Source organism: Sceloporus occidentalis, unplaced genomic scaffold (genome assembly GCF_023333645.1).
Source record: "Sceloporus occidentalis isolate IW3139 unplaced genomic scaffold, rSceOcc1.0.p SCAF_3, whole genome shotgun sequence".
NCBI classification, from domain to species: domain Eukaryota; kingdom Metazoa; phylum Chordata; class Lepidosauria; order Squamata; family Phrynosomatidae; genus Sceloporus; species Sceloporus occidentalis.
The window spans coordinates 134668138-134695166 of NW_028316983.1; the positions used below are offsets into that span (position 1 = coordinate 134668138).

Sequence of the window (27029 nt, forward strand, 5' to 3'; positions counted from 1 at the left end):
GAGGGAGGAGCCTCTTTCTTCAGGCTAGCCCCTGATGGTACTGGGCCAGCCTTCTCTCTCCCTCAGAGGCCAAAAGATGACAGTTAGGGAGGGTGGAGCCTCTTTCTTCAGGCTAGCCCCTGATGGTACTGGGCCAGCCTTCTCTCTCCCTCAGAGGCCGAAAGATGACAGTTAGGGAGGGAGGAGCCTCTTTCTTCAGGCTAGCCCCTGATGGTACTGGGCCAGCCTTCTCTCTCCCTCAGAACGGATCCCCCACAAATCAAGAGGGATGACTCTGTGTGTGTGTGTGTGTTGAGGTGAAATCTCTTTTCCTGGAGCTTGCCCTTCTCCCATGAATGTTTTCTCCCCCCAACCAACTCTGGAAGGGCTCTTAGTAGTAGCATACTCCCTCACCTCCACCCCTTGGTTCTAGTTTCTCAGCAGCACCTTTTGGGGAGTAAGTACAGTCTCAATTTCACAACATTTTGCTTGTAAGAGCAGTTGTTGCCTGCAGTGAAGAGCAATTGTTTCTCCCATTGTGGGAAAAAAGCAGGATATAAATCCTTAAATAAAAATACATCACCCTCGTTTAGGTAGGGTAGCGTAGAAATCAAACCCTAAGCATGGGGGAAAGATATACAACTGAACACGAAAGTTAGAATCATACAAGTCACTGTATTCCTGTGTGGATGTGAGATCTGGACAGTTAAGGAATGAGAGGAAGAAAATTAACTCATGTGAGATGTGGTGCTGGAGATGAGTACTAAGGATACCATGGACAGCCAAGAAGTCAAACAAATGGGTCCTAAAACAGATCGAACCAGAAATCTCTCTGGAAGCCAAGATGACTAGACTGAGCCTGTTGTACTTTGGCCACATCATGAGAAGGGACATTTAAAAAACCAATACAGTGGACCCTTATTATACGCTGGGGTTTGGTTCCAAGATCCTCCGTGTATAACAAAATCCGTGTATGCTCAAGTCCCATTAAATACAATGACATAGCAAAATGGTGTCCCTTATAAAAAATGGAAAATCAAGGTTTGATATTTGAAATGTATACTTTTTTGAACATTTTCAAACCGTGTATGCTTGAATCCGTGTATAAAAAATCAGTGTATAAGAAGGGCCGACTGTAATGCTAGGAAAGGTGGAGGGAAGCAGAAAGACAGGAAGGCTGCATGCTGGATGGATGGACTCTTTAAGAAGTGATCACACGGGTATGAATTTGCAGGATCTGAGCAGAGTATAGGGAGTCTTGGAGATATCACATCTACAGGGATGCCATGAGTCAAGATTGACTTGAGGGTGGATAACAACAACAACAGTGAAAGTTATGGATTGAGGGCTAACTGTTCTCTACCGATTCTCCAAATCAGCGCTACTCAAAGTGACGCTCCCTGGACCGGTGCCAGTCCCCAAACCATTGGCTGCTGTTTTATAAAAGAAAGCAAGAGTTGAGGCCAATGGGGTGAAATATAGCACACTGGGGGGAGGCCTCTGGCTCCTCGCATCAGATCAACGGAGGAATGCATATCTAAATGGGTAGAACCAAACCTAGATGCTTAAAAATTAGTACAGGGGCCATTCTGTTGGAATTAAGACAGTAAAGAATGGCTGTGGAAATTGTCAGCAGCCTTTCAGATTACCCAACAATTTATACACCTGTACAAATTTAATTAACTTCAAAGAAAATTAAGCAGTAACAATGTGGCATTACTGAAACCATACCACACAAGTAATATAGGGAAAACCACAATGTAAAACCAGATACAGTTTTTTGTACTGATATATAACATGTATACAACAGTCTGACTTGCTTTTCTAGAGCCAGGCAGCAGCCTTAAGTAAGGCTGCACCTGATACCATGATTCCTATCCATGTCCTCCGGTGTAATTCAGGTCTAGTAATAATAAAACCCTGTTTTCATTTTACTGAGTGCTGGCTTTGGGCCACTGGCACTTGAAGGGAGGGTGGAGCTGGCAGTTTTACTCAACACCCACACAAAATATATCCCTGGTTGAAGCAAGTGTGTTTATTTTTTTTTTTCCTATTCTTTTATAGACTATAGCAAAGCCTGTGACTGCATAAATCATGAAAGGTTATGCTACACTCTTAAAGACATGGAGTGCCAACACATCTGATAGTCCTGATGAAGAATATGTACTCAGGACAAGAGGCTACTGTCAGGACAGAACACGGAGAAACAGAATGGTTCCCAACTGGCAAAAGGATCAGACAAGGCTGCATCTGATCAACCTACCTGTTCAACTTATATGCAAGAATATGTTGTAAGAAAAGCAGGCTTGGACACAGAAGAAGGAGTGAAAACAGGAGAATGGAATATCAACAATCTTAAGATATGCAGATAACATCATAATACTAGCAGAAAATCACAGACCTGGAACAAATAGTAACGAAGATCAAGGAAGAAAGTGCAAAAGCAGGCTTACTGTTGAACATAAAGAAAACAAAAATAATGACTACAGAGAACTTACACAAGTTCAGACTAGACAATGAGGAAATAGAAATAGTAAAAGAGTTCTCATATCTGGGATCAAATAGGAATGGGAACCGCAGCCAGGAAATCAGAAGATTAAGAATGGGGAAATACAACTGGAAAAAAACAATGCTATAGGAAAAGTGGAAGGAACTAGAAAGAGAGGAAGGCCACATGCTAGATGGATGGACTCTATTAAAGAGATCACAAGTACAGGTATGAGTTTGCAGGAGTTGGGCAGAGCAGAGGAGGACAGACAGTCTTGGAGATGTCTCTTTAGCAGAGTGGCCATGGGTCGAAATTGAAGTGAAAACAGTTAACAACAACAGTATGAGCTGTAATACTACAGTGGAAACTAGCATCTGTGAGGGGTTATTTTTTCAATGGAGATCGTATAAGTAAAACTTTCCTAAGGATTTATTATAAATTGCTATCAACCTTGGTTTCTGTCAATTGATTTCATTGTAGAGAAAATACACACACACACACACACAGAGTCATCCCTCTTGATTTGTGGGGGGATCCGTTCCAGACACACACACAACCTGCGAATCAGAAAAAACACAAATATTCAAAGCCCATTGGATAAAATGGGTTTCAGTTCATTTTGACCCTCCCTCCTTGCCATCCACGAAGAAGCGAGACAGCGGACTCTAAGTCCGCAAATGGGGAGGGACAAGTGTGTGTGTGTATGAATGAATATATGAGGAATGAATGGGTTCCAGGTTGGACACAACCCTGAGAGCCAGAGAAAATGGTTGCCACACAAAGGACTGTTAAAGGAAGAACTTCGAACATATTGATGAAATGGCCAGGTGAAGGTCTGAAGGAAAAATAGAATGTTCCCTGAGCTGCAATGAAGAGAAACGAGATGAGAAGCTGACAGGACAATGGTCTTGAGCTGCAACGAATAGAAACGAGATGGGGAGCTGACAGGACAATGGTGTGTTTTGAAACCATGGAAATAAGAACAAAATGTTTTCCCCAAGAAGAGAGAAAAATTCAGTATAAAGAGAGGGGCTTTTTCCTGTTTGCCTTTGTGACTCCTTGAACCACGGCAATGAGGATCACGCAACCTTCGTGAAGCATCTGGTCAATGTTTTCAGCGAAGAGTAGTCTGTATGAGGATGTGGTGTGACCGTGAGAGTGATTGAGAGCTCTTGATACTTAAGTTTATGTTATTTTTTTGTCTTTTAATAAATTTTGCATGAATTGTGATTTAAAACCAAATTTGGTCTCTCTGCCTATTTGCTCATCACCTGTCCTAAAGTCCTCAACACTCCCCTGATCCAAAAAGAACCTCTTGCTGGTCTTGACACCACTGGCATTGTTTCTCTGCCAGTGTCAGCCCCCTGCAACACAGATACAGTACTGCTGCCCAGTTGCTGTTTGGCACATTTAGTCTGGCTCCTTAGCAAATGCCTGTCTGATATGGGAAAACCTACAAGCAGCACTGCCGCCATTAGCATAGCCTCTTGCTTCATAAGAGTATGCAATCCCACTATTTATATTTTAATGCCATTGCATTTTCTGGAATACTACCCCTGCCATCCCACATAAACATATTTAGCCTGATACCAATGTGGCAAGGTTTATTAGGCTGAGAGGCCATGATTGGTTTAAGATGGCTGTGTGAGATTTAGGGGAAAACCTGGGATTTGAAACTGGTAACTATTTGGCTCAATACAGACAGGCCAAAATAAAGCTGCTTCAGGTCACTTTGGAGGTATGCTGTTTAAATGATGCATGCATCCTAAGAGTCTGGAAGCCGCACCAAAGCCAAGCTTCAGTCCTAAGGATTGGAGTGTGGCTTTGGTGCGGCTTCTGGATTCTTAGGACGCTTGCATCATTTAAACAGCATACCTTCAAAGTGACCCGAAGCATCTTTATTTTGGCCTGTCTGTACGGTCCTTATTATCAGCAGGAGAAGCATTTTTAATTGGGACTCAAGGCAGTTTACAAATGAAAAAGATTACTGTAAAGTTTAATCATACCGAAAGTCAACATCATAATAAAAAATGTAATAATATTAAAACTATTTAAAACATCAATTTAAAAAGGATAAGAAACAGTGAAAACAGTACAATTTAAAACAACGCAGCACCTTCTTACAAGTCCTTTCAACAGCCTTCAGTTCTTGTCTGAGGTTGCATCCACACTGCAGAAATAATCCAGTAGGACACCTGTGTAGGTTTTCTCTGGTTCCTACCCTGTCTTAAATTCCCTCCCAGGGAGTAAGACAGAAGCAAAGGATGTCAACATGTGATGGTTCTCTATGGTCCCGCTCCATTTCCCTGAGCTGCATGCGACTCCTAGAGAACACCATAATAAATTTTAAAAAAATCTTGCTGCCACCACCCAATGATTAACCTTGGCTGCATCCACACTGGAGAAATAACCCTGTTTGGCCCCGCTTTAATTGCCCTGGCTTAAGGCTATGGAATTCTGAGAGGTGGAATTTGTTTTGGGCCCAGAGCGGAGCAGGTAGCCAAAAGGGGCACCCTAGTGCAGGAAAACAGCCATACCATATTAGGAACTCCAGATGGCTCAGCATGAGGGAAGCCAAGGCACTTAACCATGATGGGATCACCCAAGATCAGAACCAGCAAAATCACTTCAACCAAAGAGTATGATGGTGGGTGCTAGACCTAGTGGGTGCTGAGAATGAAACTTTTTGTATGAGAACATTCACATCGATTGTCCGGTCATTCTTGCATATCTTGTACCATTCTTCCCTACTGGGAATGTCATTGAACTCCTGGAAAAGTCATTTAACTCCTGAAATACTACCCCAGGACCCATTTCTTGCTATAAATATACATGACTAGACAATAGCTATTTGGTTTAGTTTGAAGCTGGTCAGAAACTTTGATTTCAGCTGGGCACCTCAGTAGCTGGCCACCGCACATATTGCAGGCAGCTTATTGAGCCATCTTCATTCCAATAACCCCACAATTGGAGGTATGCTTCAGGACTGGTATAGCAGTGCCTCTTTACAATCTTGTAACTTGCTGTCTTTTACTACCTTTGCGTTGTTAGTTCTTGTGTGTAAGATAGGGAGTGTTTAGTGTGTGTGTTGATTCCTTTTATAAATAAAATAATTTGGAACCTGCTTCTGGAGTTCTTTGGGATTTGGAACTGGCATACAAAGGCTTAAGATTCTCACCCATGATTACCTATTGAGCTCAATTAATTTCTCCATTGAATTCAATTTGTGGGTGCCCTCTCAGGACCCCCTGCAAATTTAGGTAACACAAGGTCTGGTAAAGTATAAATTTGGATTTCAAAATTCATATTAAAAGCAGTATAATACTATTTTAAGACAGCCAAAGACACAAAATATGAGCAAGCTTTTGATAGCTCCATGTCTAATCTGCTGATCGTTAATAAATAATGACAGTGACGGCTCCCGATTGCCTAACCAGGCAAGACATCAGATTGCCTTGAGCAAGAGCGCTATACAATTGCTGACAGAGTAATTGCCAGTAAAGATATATTAATTTTGGGAGGTAGCAAGATATCAAAGCATAAGATAGATTTCAGAACTAGCTGTCCTTTTGATCTTTTGATACAGTATAGACAATCAAGTCAGTTGGATGTTTAAAATAATAGACATTTTTATTCATCTTAGAACCAGAAAGAAATGTAAAAAAACTGAATATGAAACTTTCAAAAACTGGAAAACTGAATTGAAAAATTTGAAGTTTTCATCATTGATCAGAAGATACAGCTATATCTCAGTTAATAAAGTAGATCTGTTCTTAGGCATGATCTGTTTAACAGAAAATGTGGTACCAGTGGCAGAAAAGGAAAAAATAGGGATAGGTTCTTATACCTCCTTTTTCTCTTTTTTTGCTATTCACAGTAAGGGATTTTGAAGATAGCACCTGTTTGCTTTGCCAATTCTGAAGATGCCAGCCACAGCTGCTGGCAAAATGTCAAGAATAAATTCTTCCAGAACACAGACTCATAGCCTCAAAAACCTACAAAAAAAACTATGGATGTCAGCCATGAAAACCTTCGACTTCACATTTCTTAAAAACCTTCCAGCTAGACAGAGGATGGGAAGAAAAAAGACAGGGTTAGACAGGCATAAAAAGACTTGGTTGAAATAATCTTTGTCAGAGGTTCTGATAAGTGAGGTATGCCTGTTGTTAACTGCCCTTGCAGTTTAAGCCTCTTTTTGTCCCAATTTTTTTTGGGGGGAAAGCCGGATACAAATAAAATATAGTAACAATTATAATTATAACACTATAATTAGTGAAAGGACAGGCCCAACGCCATTGGGCCTGAAGAAGAAGGCCCTCCTTCCTTGCCAACTGTCATCTTTTGGCCTGGAGGGTCCAGCCTCAGTTAAGAAGCAGAGCCCTCCCTCCATGGCATCTGCCTTGGTCCAGGCCTCAGAGGGAGAGAATAACTGCTGGACCTGATCCCTTCCCAACCACCATTCCCTTCTCTTTTTGTGTCATGTCTTTTTAGATTGTAAGCCTGAGGGCAGGAAACTATCTAAATAAAAATAATAATAATTGTAAGCCACGCTGAGAGCCTTTAATAATAATAATAGGATTTATTTATATGCCGCCCAATCACTGGCAATCCGGGCGGCTTACAAGAGAGGGGATAATAGATGGTTCCCTGCCCTCAGGCTTACAATCTAAAAAGACACGACACAAAAGGAGAAGGGAATGGTGAGGGGGGGAGGGGATCAGGTCCAGCATTCTTCTCTCCCTCTGAGGCCTGGACCAAGGCAGATGAACTGGAGGGAGGGCTCTTCTTCTTCAGGCTAGCCCTGGTGGAGCTTGGCCTGCCTGGTCAAATCCCTCATAGCCTGGAAGATGACAGTTATGGAGGGAGGAGATTCTTCTTCCAGGCTAGCCCTGATGGAGCTGGGCCTGCCTGGTCAACTCCTTTGCAGGCCGGAAGATAACAGTTATGGAGGGAGGAGTCTCTTCTTCCAGGCTAGCCCTGATGGAGCTGGGCCTGCCTGGTCATCTCCCTCACAGGCTGGAAGATGGCAGTTATGGAGGGAGGAGTCTTTTCTTCCAGGCTAGCCCTGATGGAGCTGGGCCTGCCTGGTCAACTCCCTCGCAGGCCGGAAGATGGCAGTTATGGAGGGAGGAGTCTTTTCTTCCAGGCTAGCCCTGATGGAGCTGGGCCTGCCTGGTCAACTCCCTCGCAGGCTGGAAGATGGCAGTTATGGAGGACTGAAGGATGGGCTATAAATACTGTAAATAAATACAGCCAGCCCTTCTTATACATTGATTTTTTATATATGGATTCAAGCATCCACAGTTTGAAAATGTTCCCAAAAAAGTATAAATTTCAAATATCAAACCTTGATTTTCCATTTTTTATAAGGGACACCATTTGGCAATGTAATTATATTTAATGGGACTTGAGCATACATGAATTTTGTTATACACGGGGGCTCTTCGAACCAAACCCCAGCGTATAACAAAGGTCCACTGTAAAATAAATAAAAATAACAACAATTTTAATAACTAATTTATTATAACTGATTTATGATGCTACCACAGTTGCAAAGGCCCAAAATACATTGCAGAAATAACCAGTCTGAGACCACTTTAACTTCCTTGGCTCAATGCTAGGGAATCCTGGGATCTGTAGTTTGTTGTGGCATCAGAGCTCTCCGACAGAGAAGGCTGAATGTATCGCCAAACTACATTTCCCAAAATTCCCTTGCATTGAGCCAGGGCAGTTAAAGGGGTCTCAAACCAAGTTGAACATGAGTCAACAGTATGATGCGGCAGCTAAAAAGGCCAATGCGATTTTAGGCTGCATCAAGAGAAGTATAGTGCCTAGATCAAGGTAAGTAATAGTGCCACTCTATTCTGCCTTCGTCAGGCCCCACCTGGAATATTGTGTCCAGTACTGGGCACCACAATTCAAAAAGGATGTTGAGAAACTGGAGCGTGTCCAAAGGAGGGTGACTAAAATGGTGAAGGGTCTTGAATTCATGCCCTATGAGGAGCAGCTTAGGGACCTATGGATGTTTAGTCTGGAGAAAAGAAGTTTAAGAGGTGAATGAAAGCCCTGTTTAAATACTTGAAGGGATGTCATATTGAGGAGGGAGCAAGCTTGTTTTCTGCTGCTCCAGAGACTAGAACACAGAACAAAATGGATGCAAGCTACAGGAAAAGAGATTCCTCCTCAACCTTAGGAGGAACTTCCTGACAGTAAGAGTTGTTCAACAGTGGAACAAACTCCCTCGGAGTGTAGTGGAGTCTCCCTCCTTAGAGGTCTTTAAACAGAGGCTGGATGGCCATCTGTCACAGCAGGGGATGCTTTGATTGAGATTTCCTGCATGGCAGAAGGGTAGGACTGGATGGCCCTTGGGGTTTCTTCCAATTCTAGGATTCTATGATTCTGGGTTATTTCAGCAGTGTGTTTTGGACCGAAGTCTGTGAAAGGCTTTACCCACTAGCATAGCCATGGTCAAGGGACATTAGGAGTGTGAAGCAGTAACTTTACCATAACAGAAGTAAGCAAAATGGCTTCAGCTTACTTAGTGTACAGAAGCATATGCCTTTCAGTGAAACAGTTCCTTATATGCCACTGTTCCTCTAATAACTAGCTATGTGTACCTGGTCTAAAGCCACCCTTCCCAGATAATGAGAACACCCACCACCAAAGTTGATCCTGCTTGCTCTCACTTCACCTCCCACTCACCAGTTTTCAAAAGCCCTCTCTCTGCCCTGGCTCAGGGCTAGGGAATCCTGGGAACTGTAGTTTATTGTGGCACCAGAGCGCTCTCTATGACAGAGAAGGCTAAATGACTCAGAAAACTACAATTCCTAGACTTCCCTAGCACTGAGCCAGGTACTACTATGGGATATTTCAGCATCAAGGCGCGGCTGAAAGCAACCTGGTTTCTTGATCAACTCCATCACATCCCCCCATCGAAGTAATTAAAATTGTAAGCCGCCTCGGCTGTCTTCTACAGAGAGGCGGGGTAAAAAAAATAAAGCTTTTATTTATGTATTTATTTATTATTATTCAACGAATGGAGAGAGGCTTCACTGTCTTAATCTAGAAGCTCATATTTCGCTCTGTAAGTCTTCCCACACGTTGATTCTTCCAGGAGTTTTGGACTCCAACTCCCAGAAGCCCTAGTCAGCTTTATTGACGGTCAGGAATTCTGGGAGCTGAAGTCCTGGTCTTAGTCTAGCCAGCCTCCGCTTCCTTCCTCCCACGTGACCCCAACCACTCGCGGCGTCCATTTTGTGAGTCTCAATTCCACGCCGCCCCTATGCGCATGCGCAGGTTCTATACCTACATGCGCTTGAGTGTCTGGGCATGCGCAGTAGCGGCCGGCCTCTGTGTCTATGTGGAAAAGTGGGCTCATTGAGACCCACTTTTAGTTCGGAGCCTTGTGGCGGAGGGGCGTCGTCGGTCTGGCGGGGGCAATGGGCCAGAGGAAGGGCCGAGAAAGGGGCCCTGGGGTGAGTCCAGGGCTTCGAGGGCAGGGGCAGGGATTTTTTACTTTGGTTGGTTCCACACTGGGGAAATAACCCGGTTTGGTACCGCTTTAACTCTTTGGCTCAAAGCTATGGAATTCTGGGAGTTGGAGTTTGTTGTGGGGCCAGCCCCACAACAAACTCCAACTCCCAGAATTCCATAGCCTTGAGCCACACAAAGAGTTAAAGCGCTGCCAAACCGGGTTATTTCCCCAGTGTGGATGCAGCCTTGAATAGTGTCACCAGAAGTAACTCCCTGGAAATTGTAGTCACTTGCAATCAACTGGTTTCTTTCTTTCTCTTTTGGTGGGTGTGGTAAGAGGATGATGTTCTTCCTCCTATCTTTACATCTCCTTCTTCTGAGTCTAAACCTGCTCTTCTTCTTATGTCATATATATATATGTGTGTGTGTATGTATGTGTGTATATATATATATATATATATTGCACACAGGTTGAATAAATAGAGTGACAATATGCATCCTTACCCAACCCCTTTGCCATCTGGGAAGGGAGGTGAGACAAGGCTGTTATCAGTCTCCTTCTCCGATTTGTACACAGATTAGTATCGTATGAAGAGCAGGTTTCGACTCGTGAGAAGGAGATGTGAAGATAAGATTAAGGAATGTCAACAATCTAAGGTATGCAGATGACACCATAATAGTAGTGGAAAACATCATGGACTTGGAACAACTACTAAGGAAAGTTACGGAAGAAGCTGCAAAGGCAGGCTTGCACCTGGACATAAAACAGTAATGGCCATAAATTCAATCTTGATAATGGGGAAATCAGAATACACTTGTCCTTCCATATTCGCTAGGATTAGGGGCACAAGACCCCTGTGAATATGGAAAAACCTTGGGTCAGACATTGATCATAACAGAGACTGTATTCAAGAAATAAGAAGAAGACTAGGAATAGTAAGGATAACTATGAAAGAACAAGAGAAGATCCTAAAATGTAAAGATAGAATCATCCAAGCCATTGTGTTCCCTGTTACCATGAAGGGATGTGAGAGCTGGACAGTGAAGAAAGCAGGTAAAAAGAAAATCAACTCATTCGAGATGTAATGCTGGAGAGGAGTACTGAGACTACCATGCACAGCCAAAAAGACAGACAAATGGGTATTTAAAGAGACCGAGCCTGAACTCTCCTTGGAAGCCAAGATGACAAAACTGAGGCTGTCGTACTTTGGCCCCATCATGAGATCCTAAAATGTACGAGTCAGTAGAAAATACAAGAATGCTAAGAAAGGTGGAGGGTAATAGAAAGAGACGAAGGCCACATACCAGATGGATAGACTTAATTTGGGGGGGCATGGGCCCAAAACTACAGGAACTAATCAGAGCAGTAGAGGACTTTGGAGGGTCTTGAAGATGTCTCATCCACAGGGTTGCCATGAGTTGGGGTCGATATAGTTTAGATAAACTATATCTAAACCCAGGTTGGAAAACTGCCTTTAAAAAGCAATGAGTTGCGGTGCCATGGTAAGTAATTATAAATATATTTCTTCTCAGTAAGAGTTGGCATTGACTGATGCATTTGTCTTTTCCGTAGGGCTGGCCTGAAGGTGGCTATCCAGAAATTGTGAAGGAGAATGCATTGTTTGAGCATTACTATGGTACTCTGGGCATTGTGCCTCAGGCGGAGTGGGAGAGCTTCATGGCAGCCCTGCGAGAGCCACTTCCTGCCACCCTCCGCATAACAGGGTACAAGAGGTGAGGGCTGCTGGTGTGGTTGCTGATCTGTTATTAATTTGATATTTATTATTTCTATTGTATTTTTATATATATAATCCTTTCCTTAGTTTGTGGCTCAAGACAGCAGTTAAAACATAGTTAAAAATTCATAGCATACAGAAGTTAAAAAGCAAGTAAGCTGTCAAAAAAAAAAAAAAAATCCTAGAAAAAACTGCTTAAAAACATGGACCATTAAATGTTAACAAGTACAAGTTCAACACGTTATTTATTCCCCTAAATAAATAAATTCTCAGAAGCCGCCTGGAATAAAAAGGTCTTCACTTGTCTACAGAAACATAATAAAGATGGTGCCAGTTTAGTCTCTGGAAAGAGCTTTTCAGAGCCTAGGAGCAGCCACCGATAAGGCCCTTTCCTTTGTACCCACCAAATGTATCTGTGAAGATGGTGGGACAGAGAGAAGAGCTTCCCCTTAAGATCTTAAAATATGAACAGGTTTGTATGGGAGAATACAGTCCTTCAAATATCCTAGACTGATCATTATAGGATTTGATAGGCCATCACCATCACTTTGAATTGTGCCTGGAAATGGACTGGCAGTCCATGAGGCTGTTGCTACAAAGGAGTTATGTCCTTCTTGTAGGCAGTCCTGGTTTATAATCTGGTTGCAGCTCTTTAGGCCATCGGAATTTTTCAAATACTCTTCAAAGCTAGCCCCATGCAGAGTGTGTTATAGTAGTCCAAACAGGATGCAATTAAAGCATGTGTTTCCATGACTATGATATCACAAAAAGTGAGTGTTGCTGGGGCAGAAGCCTAAACTGCTGCTGAAATCTGAACTTCCAGGCTCAAAGTTAAATCTAAGACAGCATGTGATCAAGCATAAACAACTGAAGTATATAGTAATTATTAAGTGATTTCAAATTATAAAGTGATCGTAGCGGCAGTCTTTTACACACTTTATTAGGTGGCAAATCTATTGAATTCAGTGATGACTCCTCCAGACAAGGTATGTGTGGGGATTTCACTGTAAAGTGCTTTATCTGTATTATATTGTACTGGCAGTAACTTGTAATAATCCTGACATGGGTCTGTATCATTAGCTCAGTATCTTAAATGTATGTGGGAATGTAGCCAAGATAGAGAGAGTGCAGTTTAACTTAAGACCATTTAATGTGTTCACTGTAGAGATTAGATTAAAATCAGGACCTTGCTAATTCATAGTTTAGTCAGTACTCTGTTATTTATATGTAGATGTGAAAGGCTGAGAAGAGCTCCAAATTAAAAAATATACATAGTGAAGAAAATTGTACAGTACCTGAGTGCTTGAAAGACTAAGAAGAAGTGTAGCCTTTGAATAAATAATTTTATGGTAGCTTGGCTGATTTCCGATAGTCTTCAGAAATCAAATTCTGTTTCAAACACCAAGTGTTCTATACATATGCAACTTCTTCAGATCTCTGCAGACATTCATATGCCGTTGTGTGTGTGTATATATATACATATACTGTACAGTGCGCCCTTGCCTAACACAGGGATCCGTTCCGGACCACCAACCCCTTGCATAAGGCAAATAGTGCATATGCTCGAGCCCCATTGAAAATAATGGGGCTCTTGCATGTCGTGCGGTGTGTGCATCGCGGGCGTCATTGTTTCTTCCATCGCGTGGCTTTCAGCAAAAGCTGGAAACTGCGTAAGAAGCGCCCGCATATGACGCGGGCGCACTGTACATAGAGAGAGCTTCATGCTGGAAATATTAGTAAAGCTGATGCCTAGCAGTAGGATTTTTGATACTGGACAATAATCTATATTAAAAAAATAAGGCTTCTCTTTTGCACAGCCACCAACAGATTCACACATTGTTTTGTTTTGCTTTTCTCCTTTTGTAGCCATGCCAAGGAAATCCTGCACTGTCTGAAGAACAAATATTTCAAGGAATTAGAAAACAAGATGGTAGATGGTCAGAAAATTGAAATGCCACAACCATTAAATTGGTAAGAGGTTTTTCTGTTTTGACCATCAGTATTTCTCTTGATCCTGATTTTGTTGTATAATTATAACTGTTAGCAGTATAACACACTGTTTTTAAATGTGTATCTCACTTACTATGATTTTGATAGTTTGCCTTCTATGGACTTGCAATGGCCAAGCATAATGATAAACCAGATTTGCTGGTTTATCATTCATTTACAGCCTGCTTGTACATACAGCCTAACTACCACCACCAATGACCACTTAAATCCTTCTAGAGGTAGATGTAGCTAGATGAAAAGAACTTAATACGGAACCAATACCTTCCTGTTACATCTGAAAGTCATTCTCAGTGAAAAAACATTGTGATTTCTTTTCCTGTTTAAGTTCATTATTTACAGTTAACAGGTTCCATACACAAATTGAGTCTATGTGTCTACAATTTAAAATGTACTGTAATTGCTGAGAGATTCGGAAAGCACCATATTCAGAGATACTGTTGTCTCACTAGGTATCCAGAAGAGTTAGCATGGCAAACAAACCTGAGCAGAAAAGTCCTGCGGAAATCCCCAGAGCTAGAAAAATTTCATCATTTTCTTGTCAGTGAAACAGAATGTGTAAGTATTAATACTGATTAAAAGATAAAGGTTTCCCCTTTGACATGATTGTCTAGTTGTGTCTGACTGTAGGGGGCGGTGCTCATCTCAGTTACTAAGCCAAGGGAGCCAGCATTGTCAAAGACAACTCTCTGGTTGTGTGGCCAGCATGACTGTACTGAATGCTGTTACCTTCCCACTGAAGTGGTACCTATTTATTTACTTGCACGTTTACATGCTTTTGAGCTGCTAGGTTGGCAGAAGCTGGAACTAGTGACGGGAGCTCATTCTGTCACATGTCCCTTGGGCCTCGAACTGCTGACCTGCCGACTTTGCAGTCATCAGAGTCAGTGTCTCAACTGCTGAGCCACTACATCCCTTATTAATACTGGCCTGTTACAGACAGCCAAAATAAAGCTGCTTCGAGTCACAGTGGAGGTATGGTGTTTCAATGATGTATGCATACTAAGAGTCCAGAAGTCACACCAAAGCCATGCTCCAGCCCTAAGAACTGGAGCGTGGCTTTGGTGTGGCTTCTGGACTCTTAGGACGCATGCATCATTGAAACACCATACCTCCACTGTGACTCGAAGCAGCTTTATTTTGGCTGTCTGTAACAGGCCACTGATTACTTTTTAAAACTGCATGCCTCATTATTATCCTGTATTTAAGTAGTCTCTTCCTTCTGTCCACCTCCCCTTGGAGAATCAGAAATTGTTGCAACATAGTGAATAGTGCGTTCTCTATGAGCATGAATTATATCCATGTGACTTTTCTTTTAAACAGTGTGTGAAGAGGAGCCACCTCGTGCTTCTGTTTTGGCTGACTCCAATTCCAATTATCATTGCCAATTCATCATTGCACTGGGACCAGTGCAAACATTTAGCCTTGTTCTGGTTGTTGTCCTTCTAGATTTGTTTAATCTCTTAATATTCTCATTTGTTGAATTGTATTTGTCACTGGATATGGCTTTGTGGTATATTTACATGTTATGCTCAAAAAGGCCCTCTAAACATTAATGTTTGTGCTGAATGTTAATGTTACTTTTTCCATTTTGCATATTGATCTTCTTGAAGACCTAGCACGTGGCTCATGTACTTGCATATAACTGATACCCTGTTTCCCAAAAAATGAGACATACCCATAAAATAAGCCATAGCAGGATTTCTAAGCATTTGCGCAATATAAGCCATATCCCGAAAATAAGACATAGTGATAGGCCCGGCGTGGAATGGAAGGGGGCGGGAAGGGAGTGGAAAGATTGGGGCCAGTGGTTCTAAAGGAAATTGAGTCGCAAGAAATTCAGGATGGAATTCTGGATTTGGAGAGTTATAACGATGTTCCAGAAGAAGATGACTTAACTATACGTATTTGAATAATGTAGATTGTTGTACCATACATAATAAAAATAAGATATCTCCTGTAAATAAGCCATAGTGTGTCTTCTTAAGGAAAAATAATTATAAAACAGTGTCTTATTTTCGAAGAAACACGGTAGTTCTAAATACATGTTGGAAGCACTGGAGACTTGGTGTACTTGAAAGACCATTTCTGGTTTTCAAACAACATCCCAGAGTTTACTATACAAGCAACTGTCTACGTACAGGAATAAACTGATGTTTCATGTCACGTCTTCCAGATCTGGATATGAAAATTATTGTTGCCCATAATCACAGTACAGTGCGCCCACTATTTTAACTGCCACCACTCAGTGCTGTGGAATTCTGGGAATGGTAGATTGTTGTGGTACCAGAGCCATGACAGTTAGTCTTTTCAAACTGGATTATTTCTACAGTGCAGATGCAGTGACTGAGTTCCCTGGCTTTTTGCTGGCATTTTGTTGGAAGTTGTACAGTCCCTGGAGGAAAATGGAGTATTGGTTCTGACACTAATTCTTTGCTTTATAAGCCATGGTTTATAAAGCCTGGAATGATTGCTTGAACCAAACCTTTGACTTCAGTTTTCTGTATGGCTGGTAACTGAAATTTTTAGAGAATTGGGACCATTATTATTAGAAATGTCAAACTTATCTAGGAGCCCTGGTGGCGCAGTGGTTAAATGCCTGTACTGCAGCCATTCACTCAAAACCACAAGGTTGCGAGTTCAAGACCAGCAAAAGGGCCCAAGCTCGACTCAGGCTTGCATCCTTCCGAGGTCGCTAAAATGAGTACTCAGACTGTTGGGGGCAAATTAGCTTACTTGCTAATTAGCTTACTTGCTGTTCACCGCTATGATCTTTGGAATAGCGGTATATAAATAAAACAAATTATTATTATTATTAATTATCTATTTCCTCCAATGTATGTAATAAGGTAGAATTGGTACATTTAACACTATTTATTTTTATGTTGCTTCAGGGAAACATTAGCCGTCAAGAAGCTGTCAGTATGATTCCTCCCCTTCTTCTTAATGTCCAGCCTCATCATAAGGTATGCTTGCCTTACAGAGAGAGATTGAAACTTTGATGGGGAAACATTAGCTCAGCACAAATAGATTTTATACTTTGTGTTACTGTCAGGTACAGCTTGTCTAAACAACATTGCAAAAAGACAGATTCTAGATTTTTTTTTGTCAAAGAATAGCTTTATTGTTGAAAAGAAGATCTTAGTAGACAGGTCCATGACTTTTTTTGACAAGTTTGAAGTTGGAATGCATTGAAATACTTTTATAGAACATAGCAAAAGCCTTCTCCATTAAATTGTGCAACTCATTGATTGGCTCCCAGTTCCTGCACTTCAGCCATTAATATGATGTAATGGATTACCATCCAGAAAATCTGGTAACTGGCAGACTGTGTGTGAATCTTCAGTTTCTCACCAACACTAGACTAACCATCTTTGGAGTAGAATTTATCTGTACTTTGTTTATGCTGTGTATTACTTGGGATTGGTGTCATGTATTTAACAATATCATCACACCAAATATATATCTATAGATAAACATTATAAATAACTAAAAATCTATAAAGCTAAAACCATCACTTAATAAAACTGCTCTTTAAAACTGTTCATTATCTATTCAGCCACATTGTTAAAACTCAAGCCTTTCTCCTCACACTTCCCACACGCATTCCAAAGAAGCTATTTTTCCTACAAGCTTTTTTTGCTCTTTTGAGACTCTTTAACCCTTACTGCACATCCTCATAGTTTAACCCATCAGCCTCAACAATATACTGTCAATCCCATTTTCATTTAAAACAAATCAAAATGAATTATGGCAGGAAAGCATTAAACTAATCCCTTCCTGACAGATACACTTTCTGCATTTTGCATTAGATAGGTTATCTGTAGGCATTAAAACTTTAAATATAGGTGTGCTTCCACTTATCTAAGAGTAAGATAGTACACAGTTTATTTATTTATGTGTCGTTTTTCTCCCAGGACGAGACCCAAAGTAGCTTCCAGAACTACAAATTACAAACATTTACAAAAAGGTTTTAAAACCAATTTAAAATCCCCACTTTATAACACTAAAACCATTTAAAAATCATATAAAATTAGAAAACAGATAAAACAAACATTTCCCTGCTTAACCACTAAAATCTTGCTGAAATAAAAATGTCTTTGCTTGCTGATGAAAGCAAAGCAGGGAGTAGGTGAACCTAGCCTGTTGTGGAACGATGCTCCAGAGGGTGGGAGCAGCCACTGAGAAGCCTGTGATGGTGGTGGGACTGAGAGAAAACCTTTTGCTGATCTCAAATTTCTGGCAGAGTCTTTCAAATAGTTTGGACCTATGTCATATAGGGGTTTATAGAGGATGAGCAGCACTTTGAATAGTGCCCCAAAGCAAACTGGTAGCCAATGAAATTGTTTCAACACTTGTACATTTCCTAAGTGGTGGCACGATTTGTATCTCCCTAAAATCCAAATTTATTATTGGTCTCTGTCAAAGTTAGGTCTGTGTCAAAAATTTTCAATGTTGTCTTCATAATCCAGGTTCTGTAATATCTTCCCACTGTATCCTACAAGTTTTCTCTCACAAATATAGAGTAGGCTGTTATGCCATATTCCAATTTAAAATCTGTGATGTTTTACATGGCTTGTCTACAACTCCTGACTCCCTTGTCAAATTCTTCTTGCATCTGCCAATTACAAAAATGAAACAAATATACCCTATCAGAATGTGTATACTTTATTTTTTCCACCTCATCCTCAGTGTTTAAGAGCTGCTGACTTTTATGCTACAATATAGAGCAGCGGTCCCCAAACTGTACTCTTTAAGGGATTTTGGACTTCAGCTCCCAGAATTCCAGACTATTGGCCAACATGGCTGATGCTTCTGGAAACTGAACTTCAAAATCTCTTAAAGGGCACGGTTTGGGGACTACTTATATAAAGGAAAGAGGGACAGAGGCAGCCATTCACACATTATGGGCTTCTGACTATAGCCATGATATAGTGACCACAAATACTGTGCACTCTCTCCCACCTTCTCTGGTACTAAAAGATTTCTCTATGAACAGCAGAAATAGTACCTGAGCACATAGTACACATTGCCAGTTGAGGGCAAATGGTTATTCATAAGATTGACTTAAAATAGTTCACCTTTCTTTCCTTAATTGTTCCTCAATTTCATGTGTTCAGAATGAACGTGATTTTGATGATTTCTGCTTAAGTATTGCAGAATATATTTGAATTTTTTCATATCTCTCTCTTAAAAACAAGCTTGGTCAACTGTGTGGTCAGATCTGAATTAGCATTCAAGACTTGAATTTTTGTATATTTATATAGTCCTTAGGTAATCGTGAATAATGGACTAATACTTTGAGTTAATTCTGTAGGCATCCTTCTCACATATTACTGAAGTAGTTGTACTTAATCGCAAATAGCATGTAATACAGTTTTAAAACTATACAGTCTTTCCCTGACTGTTCCATTATGGTTAGATTCTAGATATGTGTGCTGCACCTGGATCTAAGACTGCCCAGCTGATTGAAATGCTGCATGCAGACGTGAATGTTCCTTTTCCAGGTGAGTGTATGTGTTTAAATGGGGATTAAAGTCTTGGTTTTGTTGGAAAATAGAATAGTTTCTCATAAAATCAATTGTTGAAAATTGACTTTTCTACAATTTTTTATCTTTCAGAAATGAGTTCAGACTATTCCTGTCTCTCTCCATTTCTAGTTGCATTCTCTGATGGTCATCAATCTGTGTTCACGTTCTCCTTTGCCTCTGTCATTATTTTTCCACACCACTTTCTACATTAACATAAAACATTTCCTTTTGTACTCCTGCATCCTGCCTTGTATGTCTTGCTTTGCATCAGAGCTCCAGGCTTCTTCTTTCCATTTGAAATCTTCTCTTTTTTTTCCTTTTTCTTTTTTTGTCGTGGGCATAAGGTATATTGTGGCTTGATATGTGAGATTTTCTAGAGATTGTTCTTGTTTGTTAAATTATTTTATTTATTTATATATTTAATATGCTGCCTTTCTCCCAAATTGGCAGGACTCAAGGTGGCTCACAAAAGATGCTTTTAAAAAAATACATTTTTCTTTTAATTCTGTTTTTAAAGATCACATCAATAAAACAAGTTACAAATACAAAATCATTAAAATCATGCTAAAAGTATAAAAACATTAAAAACATACAAGGCCAACACTCCATTAAGAAGCTTTCCTGGGTACAGTAACATGTTAAAAGCTTGCCTGAAAAGAAAAGTTTGCCTGATGGTGGAAATAAAGCAGGGAAGGGACCTGCTTAGCCTCCTGCGGAAGGGCTCCAAAGGGTGGGAGCAGCCACAGAGAAGGCTCTCTCATGTCCTCACCAAGCGAGCCTGTGATGATTGTGGGACTGAAAAAAAGACTGCCTGAAGATCTTATTCTGTTCATATGGGGACTTGCGGTCTTGTTATTTATTTAGAAGCTCAGTTAAAATGTGCGGGAGTGGGGGAACGTGGCTTAAAATTGTTTCAATGTACTTTATTTTTATATTACTACTTTTTAGTATTAGAATTCATATTGCAAAATGGTAAAGGTAGTTGACACATCCTGTATTACATGTGTTCTGTGTTAATATTTGTGAAGATTCTGTTTTTAAAAAGATCTGATTATGCTTCATCAAATTTTTTACTACTCTGATGACCCTATCTGGGGTAATAACTATTGACCAATTTCTTTTGCCTCTGCAGTGATTCTTCCATTAATGTGAAGTGTTGGTTTTTTTTTTCCTAGAGGGATTTGTAATTGCAAATGACGTTGACAACAAGCGTTGCTATTTGCTAGTCCATCAGGCAAAGAGGTTAAACAGCCCATCTATCATAGTTGTAAATCATGATGCCTCCAGCATCCCTAATTTACAAATAACCACAAATGGAAAAAAGGAAATCCTCTTCTATGATAGAATATTATGTGATGTCCCTTGCAGGTATGTTACCTTTAACTTTAATATTACAAGCATTGTGGTATTTTTAGTGTATATGTGTGTGCATCATCAAGTCACCTGCTGATTAATGCTAATAATCCATTTGTATCACATCAAGAGGATTTAAAATGGTGTTTAAAAATGTGTGGCCACTCTCAGTTCTAAAAAAGGGTACAGTACAAATATAATTGGAACAAAGTACACACATTGTTAAAATAAACTGAAAAATTATTTTCTCAACCATAACTGTCTGTTGTTCACAACAACTGTTCATTTACCTATATCTATTTCATGTTTTGCCTTTTGAATCCTTATAAATATGGCTTTATGTGCTATTCACACATGAAACGTTGCCTCACTGTATACCTTACTAAGTAGATTTGAAAAACTGAGCTATTGTTTTATTAGTAGCAAGACTTTGATTATTCTGAAAAGAATAAAAAAAGATTATCTTCCAGTTCTTATTTGACTATAGAAAAATGTTTGTAAATCCTTATTCTGGATTTTTATCCCCTATTCGTTTTCATTTATGCTTTTTATACTCAAAAAGTGATTCCAAAAAATGTTTGAGTGATGTTTCCCCAAAACTAGAGATACGTATATATGCTGATGGAGCCCAGTTCTTAACTGGTCAGGTTTGAAGCTTTTATGTCAAGAGGCTCATGTTTTCAGTTTTCTGTTCCAAAACACATGAAGTTTGGTAATGTTTTTAAGAAAATGTTGTGGTTATTGACTTGGAATGTAGCTTGAGATTTAATTGGAAATAAAGTGCAAATGTGTTTTACAGTGGAGATGGGACCATGAGAAAAAACATTGATGTATGGAAAAAGTGGACCACTCAAAACAGCTTGCAATTACATGGGTAAGAAAACTTTGTATTAATAATTTTACATTCTTTTTGAAACTTGACAGTGGGATAAAACTAAATTAATATTAAAAAAATCTTACACCCCAGATAAATCTTAGCGGTACCAGCTTAGAACACTTAGAAAAACTGTTTTCAACTAGCAATAAAATGTTGTCTGCAGGCACACACAAAAACCACACATCTTTCCTGTGAATTATTCTGTAATTTACACAGCCATGCATTCAGTAATGCAAGCATGCACAGTATTCATCCATCACACACAAACGCACAGACATCCCTTCTTCTCTACATGGGCCACTTCTGTGTCCTTTTCATCCCTGGTTGCTCTTTATCCTTTCTTGGCAACCCACAGATTCCCTCAAAACTTACTTGAATTCTTCTTCCCTCACACACAACTTTTCTGCAAATTTACCAGATGTCAGCAAGTGCCTCTTTCTTCCTTTTTCTTTTCCTTCATTCTTTTCTTTTCTTTTTTTTTTTAAAAGCAATGTTTGAGTTATCCTGTGAACAAAGGTAAGTGGAGACTAAGTGGAGAAAGTTTTTCAAAAGCTGGCAGAAGTAGTGTTATGGCAGACACTAAGGAGTGCCTGCAGATACAGTGGCAGCAATACCATTGTTAATGAATTTGGAAGTGGTACAACATACAGGGGCATGTAGATTGGTTAAAAAAACTTACTTTACTTGATCTACAGAATGAGGAAAGAAATGGGGGAGCTGATGTTGCCAAGCTAGGAACTAGCAAGACCATGGGAATCTGGCAGAAACTATGGGAGTAAGCTTGAGGTACTGTAAATGATAAATTGTTTGGATTGCATGACAGTTGGAATAGAAATAACAGAAGGAATCTTGGGCGGGTTATAGACTGCCCATTTGGGGCGGTCTGGACCCGCCCCTTTCCCCGGAGTATTGGGGCTTCAGTGGCTACACCGGCAGCCGCTGAGGCCCCGATCCGCCGCTTTTCGGGCTGTGGGGAAGCAGCAAAACGCCGCTTCCCCGCAGCCTGAAAAGGGGTGTCCTTGGGGCTTCAAGCCCCAAGGACAACCCGCGGTGGCGGGGAGGGGGAGAAAGGGGCCGCTTGGCCCCTTTCTCCCTTGCTTCGCTGGGCGCAGCCGTCTGAAGGCTGCGCCCAGTGAAGCAAAGCGGCGCGCGGACCAGGAAGGAGCTCCGAAACGGAGCTCCTTCCTGGTCTGTGGAAAGGGCGCCCTAGGCGCCCTGCCGCAGATTGAGGACGTCACGTCCGCGCTGCCCCATCTAGAGGCGGCGCGGCCGTGACGTCCTCACGGCAGCGGCCGTATGGAAGGGCTGCTGCCGTTTAGTGCGTGACAAGCATGCACTAGGGTTAGGGCGGTGCAGAAGCACCGCCCTTTTGTAACCCTAGTGCGTGCTCGTCACGCACTAAATTGCCGGTTTGTAACCGGCCTTAGAGAGTTATAAGGATAAAGATAGGAATACAGATATATATTCTAGAGGTTCATTCTTAGAGGTTTACAGTGATCCAGGAGTAAATTTAATATATCAGATTGCAGAGCTATATGGCTCCTTCTTCAAATGATTTGGTTGGATGTTCACCATATTATTATTATTATTATTATTATTATTATTATTATTATTATTACCTTGCCTCTACAGAAGCAAGCTGTGGGGTGTTTTTGTTGCCTTGCAGACAAGGACAGTGAAGTGAAAATGAAGATAGTCTTAGCATACCCAGGATGTTTTAGCTTTCCAGAATTTTTGACTACCCATTTAAAATGGATACACCCCAGATGCTCTAGAAGGAGCTAGGGTTAAGATCAAGTGCATTATTGCATCACTTTAACAATCAATTATCTGTAATGAACACTATACAATGAAAGGGATCAAGTACATGTTGAGTCTTCGGGTCCAATTTGTAGAACACCAGGAAGGATTGTTTTGTTGCACTTCCTGAACAAAATGGAGCTAGCTCTCTCTTAGCCTTTAGTTTATTTTTTAATTACTTTCTATTCTGTCTTTCTCAAAAACATGTAAAACCTAAAATAAAGGCAGAATGGAGCCCATTAAGAGACCATTCCAGTTACTTCAAGTGGTAACATGGCTAAGCTCCTGAGTTATAGTAGCCGTACATCTGTTAAGGTGCTTACGCTTGCTCACCTAACAAAGTTCTGAACTTGAGCCAAACATTCCTGTTTTTCACTTGATCTTAGCCAAAAGGCCGAGAAGCGATTCCTGTTTTTCAAAGGAGACCACATATTTATGTGACCCTTTATCTTTCTGATGTTTATGCACTGTTGTGGACAGCTGATGATTAATGCCGATCTTAAAATGTCATAAAATACAGTACATGTTAGAATATAGTCCTGTATAGGTATTTGGTAATTGTATGTGTGGAGGAAAATGGGGATATGCCTCCCCCCATTAGTGTTTACTGGTTAGATCTAAAAGGAAGATCTGATTTTACTCAAACATGGTTGCTCCATGTTGTCAAGAACCCTACCTTTTCTGTTCCTAATCACATAGTCCTCTTGAATTGTTTTTACCTGAATGTTGTTTACTTTTACTTTTCAATCTTCCCAGTAAACACAGGAAGGTAAGTGGGTGGAGTACTGAACACCTGCCAAGAGTTATTGACTCCCACAGGTTCATTAATGATGGTTATAAAAGAGAAATATCGCTGAGTGGCAGCATTGTAATTAGTTATGTCACTATTTTATTTAGGTCACTTGGAGTGATCTTTAGATGCCAGATTTCAGATCAAAAAATATTTTATATGTCTGCTTTCACAGACTTTCAAAGAAAATTTAGACTAAGGCTGGCACACCAGTCAGCTGACCAGTCAGATATTCCAAGAATGCTATGATGTAGATTATCCTTTATATTTCATCATGGTACCTTTCCCCAACATAGAGCTCTCCTGATGTGGAGAGCCTGCATTAACTGTTTAGACAATAACAGTAGGAGTAGTGATGGTAGTAGCGGTTTGTGTTGTCTGTTTAGGAACAGTATCAAATTTCTATTCACCTATGAAGATCACTAGACCATGGGCCAGCCACACAATCCCTGTGTAATCTACTTTAGAGGATTCTTGTGAGGATAAAATGGGTAGATGGGTAGGAGAAAGGATGCTCCCCTGGGTGCTTTGATAGGGTGGATAAAAATGTTTTGAAAAATCATTGTTTTTGAAGTGGAAGTCATTGTTTCACAGTAACAGCTATGCAATTTGTGTTTTATAATTAGCTTAAACATCAGCCCTGTAGATGATAATCTTTGTTTCCTAACTGTAATGCTTTAAAATACCTCTCTATGGCAGGGTACAGACCGCCAGAAAGAGGCGCCAGGGAGGCGCCTTTCTTTGCTCCCAAGCAGCGCTGCAGCAACCAAACTGTGATGCTGCTGCGCAGCAACAAATGAGCATTAAAAAGCTGCTCCTTTTTGCAGCACAGTTGCGCCGCTGCAAACCTACAAAGACGTCTCAGTGGCCTCACAGCTGCGCAGCTCTGTTTGGACGCTGTGCAGCTGCGATGTCATAGCTGTGCACACCGTGTGTGTGGTGCTGCACAGCTATGATTCCCTCATCACATGCTAGGGTTGCAGGGTGTGTGCACACGCCGCCCCGAGGCAACCCTAGCATATCGTGGGCGTGCTGCAAAGGATCCGTCTGTACAGGGCCCATTTGGCACTAGTTATCAGGACATTTGAACAAATCTTTTTTCCTGTTCCATCGGTTCCACAGATTTTATTTTAACTGGAACAATTCACATTTCCTCTACCATTTCTTCTACATATACTGTAGTTATAGCTTTCTTTCCCTTATTCTGTGAAACTTTATTCCATAAACTGTCCACTTAGAAGACTTTGTGAGTGGTGCAAAACTACTTTGTACTGGAAACATTGCCTAAACTAATGAACCTGTTGAATTGGTTGGAAAATATTGCTCTCAGGGCTGCAGAATTGGCTGTCAAAATTGATTTGAAGTCCAAAATTTATTTGCACAATGAATGGATTGTCAGTTTATGAATAATACTGTTTGTGCAGGTTGCAGTTAAGGATTGCAACACGTGGAGTTGAGCAGCTGGCAGAAGGAGGCAGGATGGTGTACTCTACCTGTTCATTGAATCCTATTGAAAATGAAGCTGTCATTGCCTCTCTGCTGGAGAAGAGTGAAGGTTTGTAAAATTGCTCCTGTTTGTGTAGTGAAAAAAGCAAATAACACTCAAATTGTATTCAGATTAATGCAGGAGTGAAGAACTTTTGATTAAGGGTGCAAACATGTGAGCAGGATATCATGAGCCAATGCTGTTTTACTATGCCCATGGATCCGGCCTGTTCCAGCCCCTGACATTTACCTGGTCCAGATGCCTAACTGTTGTCACATTATTCTCTGTGCAAGCCCCAGTCATGACCCATAAGAATGAAAATGGGATGCCTGGTTTCACCCACGTGGCCAAGCGCCCCCTTCTGACATAACAGGTTGTGACTGGGGCAGAGAAGGGCAGGATCAGTAAGGAGCTGGGTGGCCATCTGAACTACAGCTTTCATGGCATGGTTTCTGAGAAATTGCCACAAGTAGTCAATTTTTAAAAACCAGGTTAAGGTTCGGGCCAGATGCACCAAAATGGCATCTGGTTCTCAGTCCAGGGCTGTTGGCCGGCATTGTCTTAATAGGATGACTCCAGGTTGGGGGGGTGGGGGAAACAGTCCTTTTGGCTTGTGCATACAGTCCCTAAGTCTATATCCTGGTAACATTTTAGTCAGAATTCAAGTTTCAATTTGGTGCTGCTATTGCATTTTGTGTTGTAAAGATTTCTCCTTATAAACACAGGCTATGCTGTTATTTTTAATGCAGTGTTCATTAATCTATAAAAAGAGATCACATGCAAAGAACAAAAGCCAAACATATCAGTGTCATGTATAAGCCCATTTATTTTTTCCCTCCCCTCAAAATTCATGTCAAACATACTGAATATAATTGCCTACTTCATTATTCAGTAAACTAGACTCCGTAGCTTCTGCCTCATGTCATTTGAATATGCAGTGCCACCATGGTATAGTGGATTACTACTTGGGAGATCAGAATTCAATTCCCCACTTGGCCATGGATGCCCACTGGGTAACCTTGGGTGAGTTATTAGTAATTAGTAAAGGATTAGTAATGCCCCTAGGATCACCATAAGTCAGAAATCACTTAAAGGCACACAACAACAGCAAATGACTTCTTGTGATATTCCTATTTTTAATTTGTTTGTAGCTGATCTTTTTATCTTCTAACTATTCTAACTAATGGATTTTGTTAACTAAATGTCTGTGTTCAAACTGAACAAAGTAAGTTTTTTAATTTTTTAAAAATGAAGTTGTTTATTTACTTAGAATGCTTTTCTGTTTACTTAGAATGCTGTTTATTTAATTAGAATGCTTTTCAAGAACCAGTGTTCTTTGATTGGATAGTACTTTTCTTACTGTTATTATTACTAATTAATTATTATTTCTGGAGTGTTGTGGGGATAGAGAAGTCGCCCTACAAGGTCTCCTGGGAGGCCAGCATGGCCCCTAGCCTCTGATAGTTGATCTACCCTGGTCTAGCCCTTTTCTGCTAAACTCTCATCTGT

General features: G+C 40.7%; 1 protein-coding gene across 3 annotated transcripts in view; it reads left to right on the forward strand.

Annotated features, from left to right (window-relative positions):
* The first annotated feature begins 9796 nt into the window (after nt 1–9796).
* Nucleotides 9797–27029, forward strand: part of LOC149316849 (RNA cytosine-C(5)-methyltransferase NSUN2-like) — a 38524-nt gene continuing 21291 nt past the window's right edge. Inside the window, exons 1-9 of one of the 3 annotated variants that reach the window (XM_089516387.1) lie at nt 9797–9942; nt 11514–11674; nt 13543–13647; nt 14136–14241; nt 16578–16649; nt 19106–19190; nt 20390–20582; nt 21367–21441; nt 25459–25589. In XM_089516387.1, coding sequence (XP_089372513.1) covers nt 9907–9942; nt 11514–11674; nt 13543–13647; nt 14136–14241; nt 16578–16649; nt 19106–19190; nt 20390–20582; nt 21367–21441; nt 25459–25589 — 964 coding nt within the window. In that variant the 5' untranslated portion in view covers nt 9797–9906. The other 2 variants (XM_089516386.1, XM_089516388.1) reach the window with 2 other exon arrangements.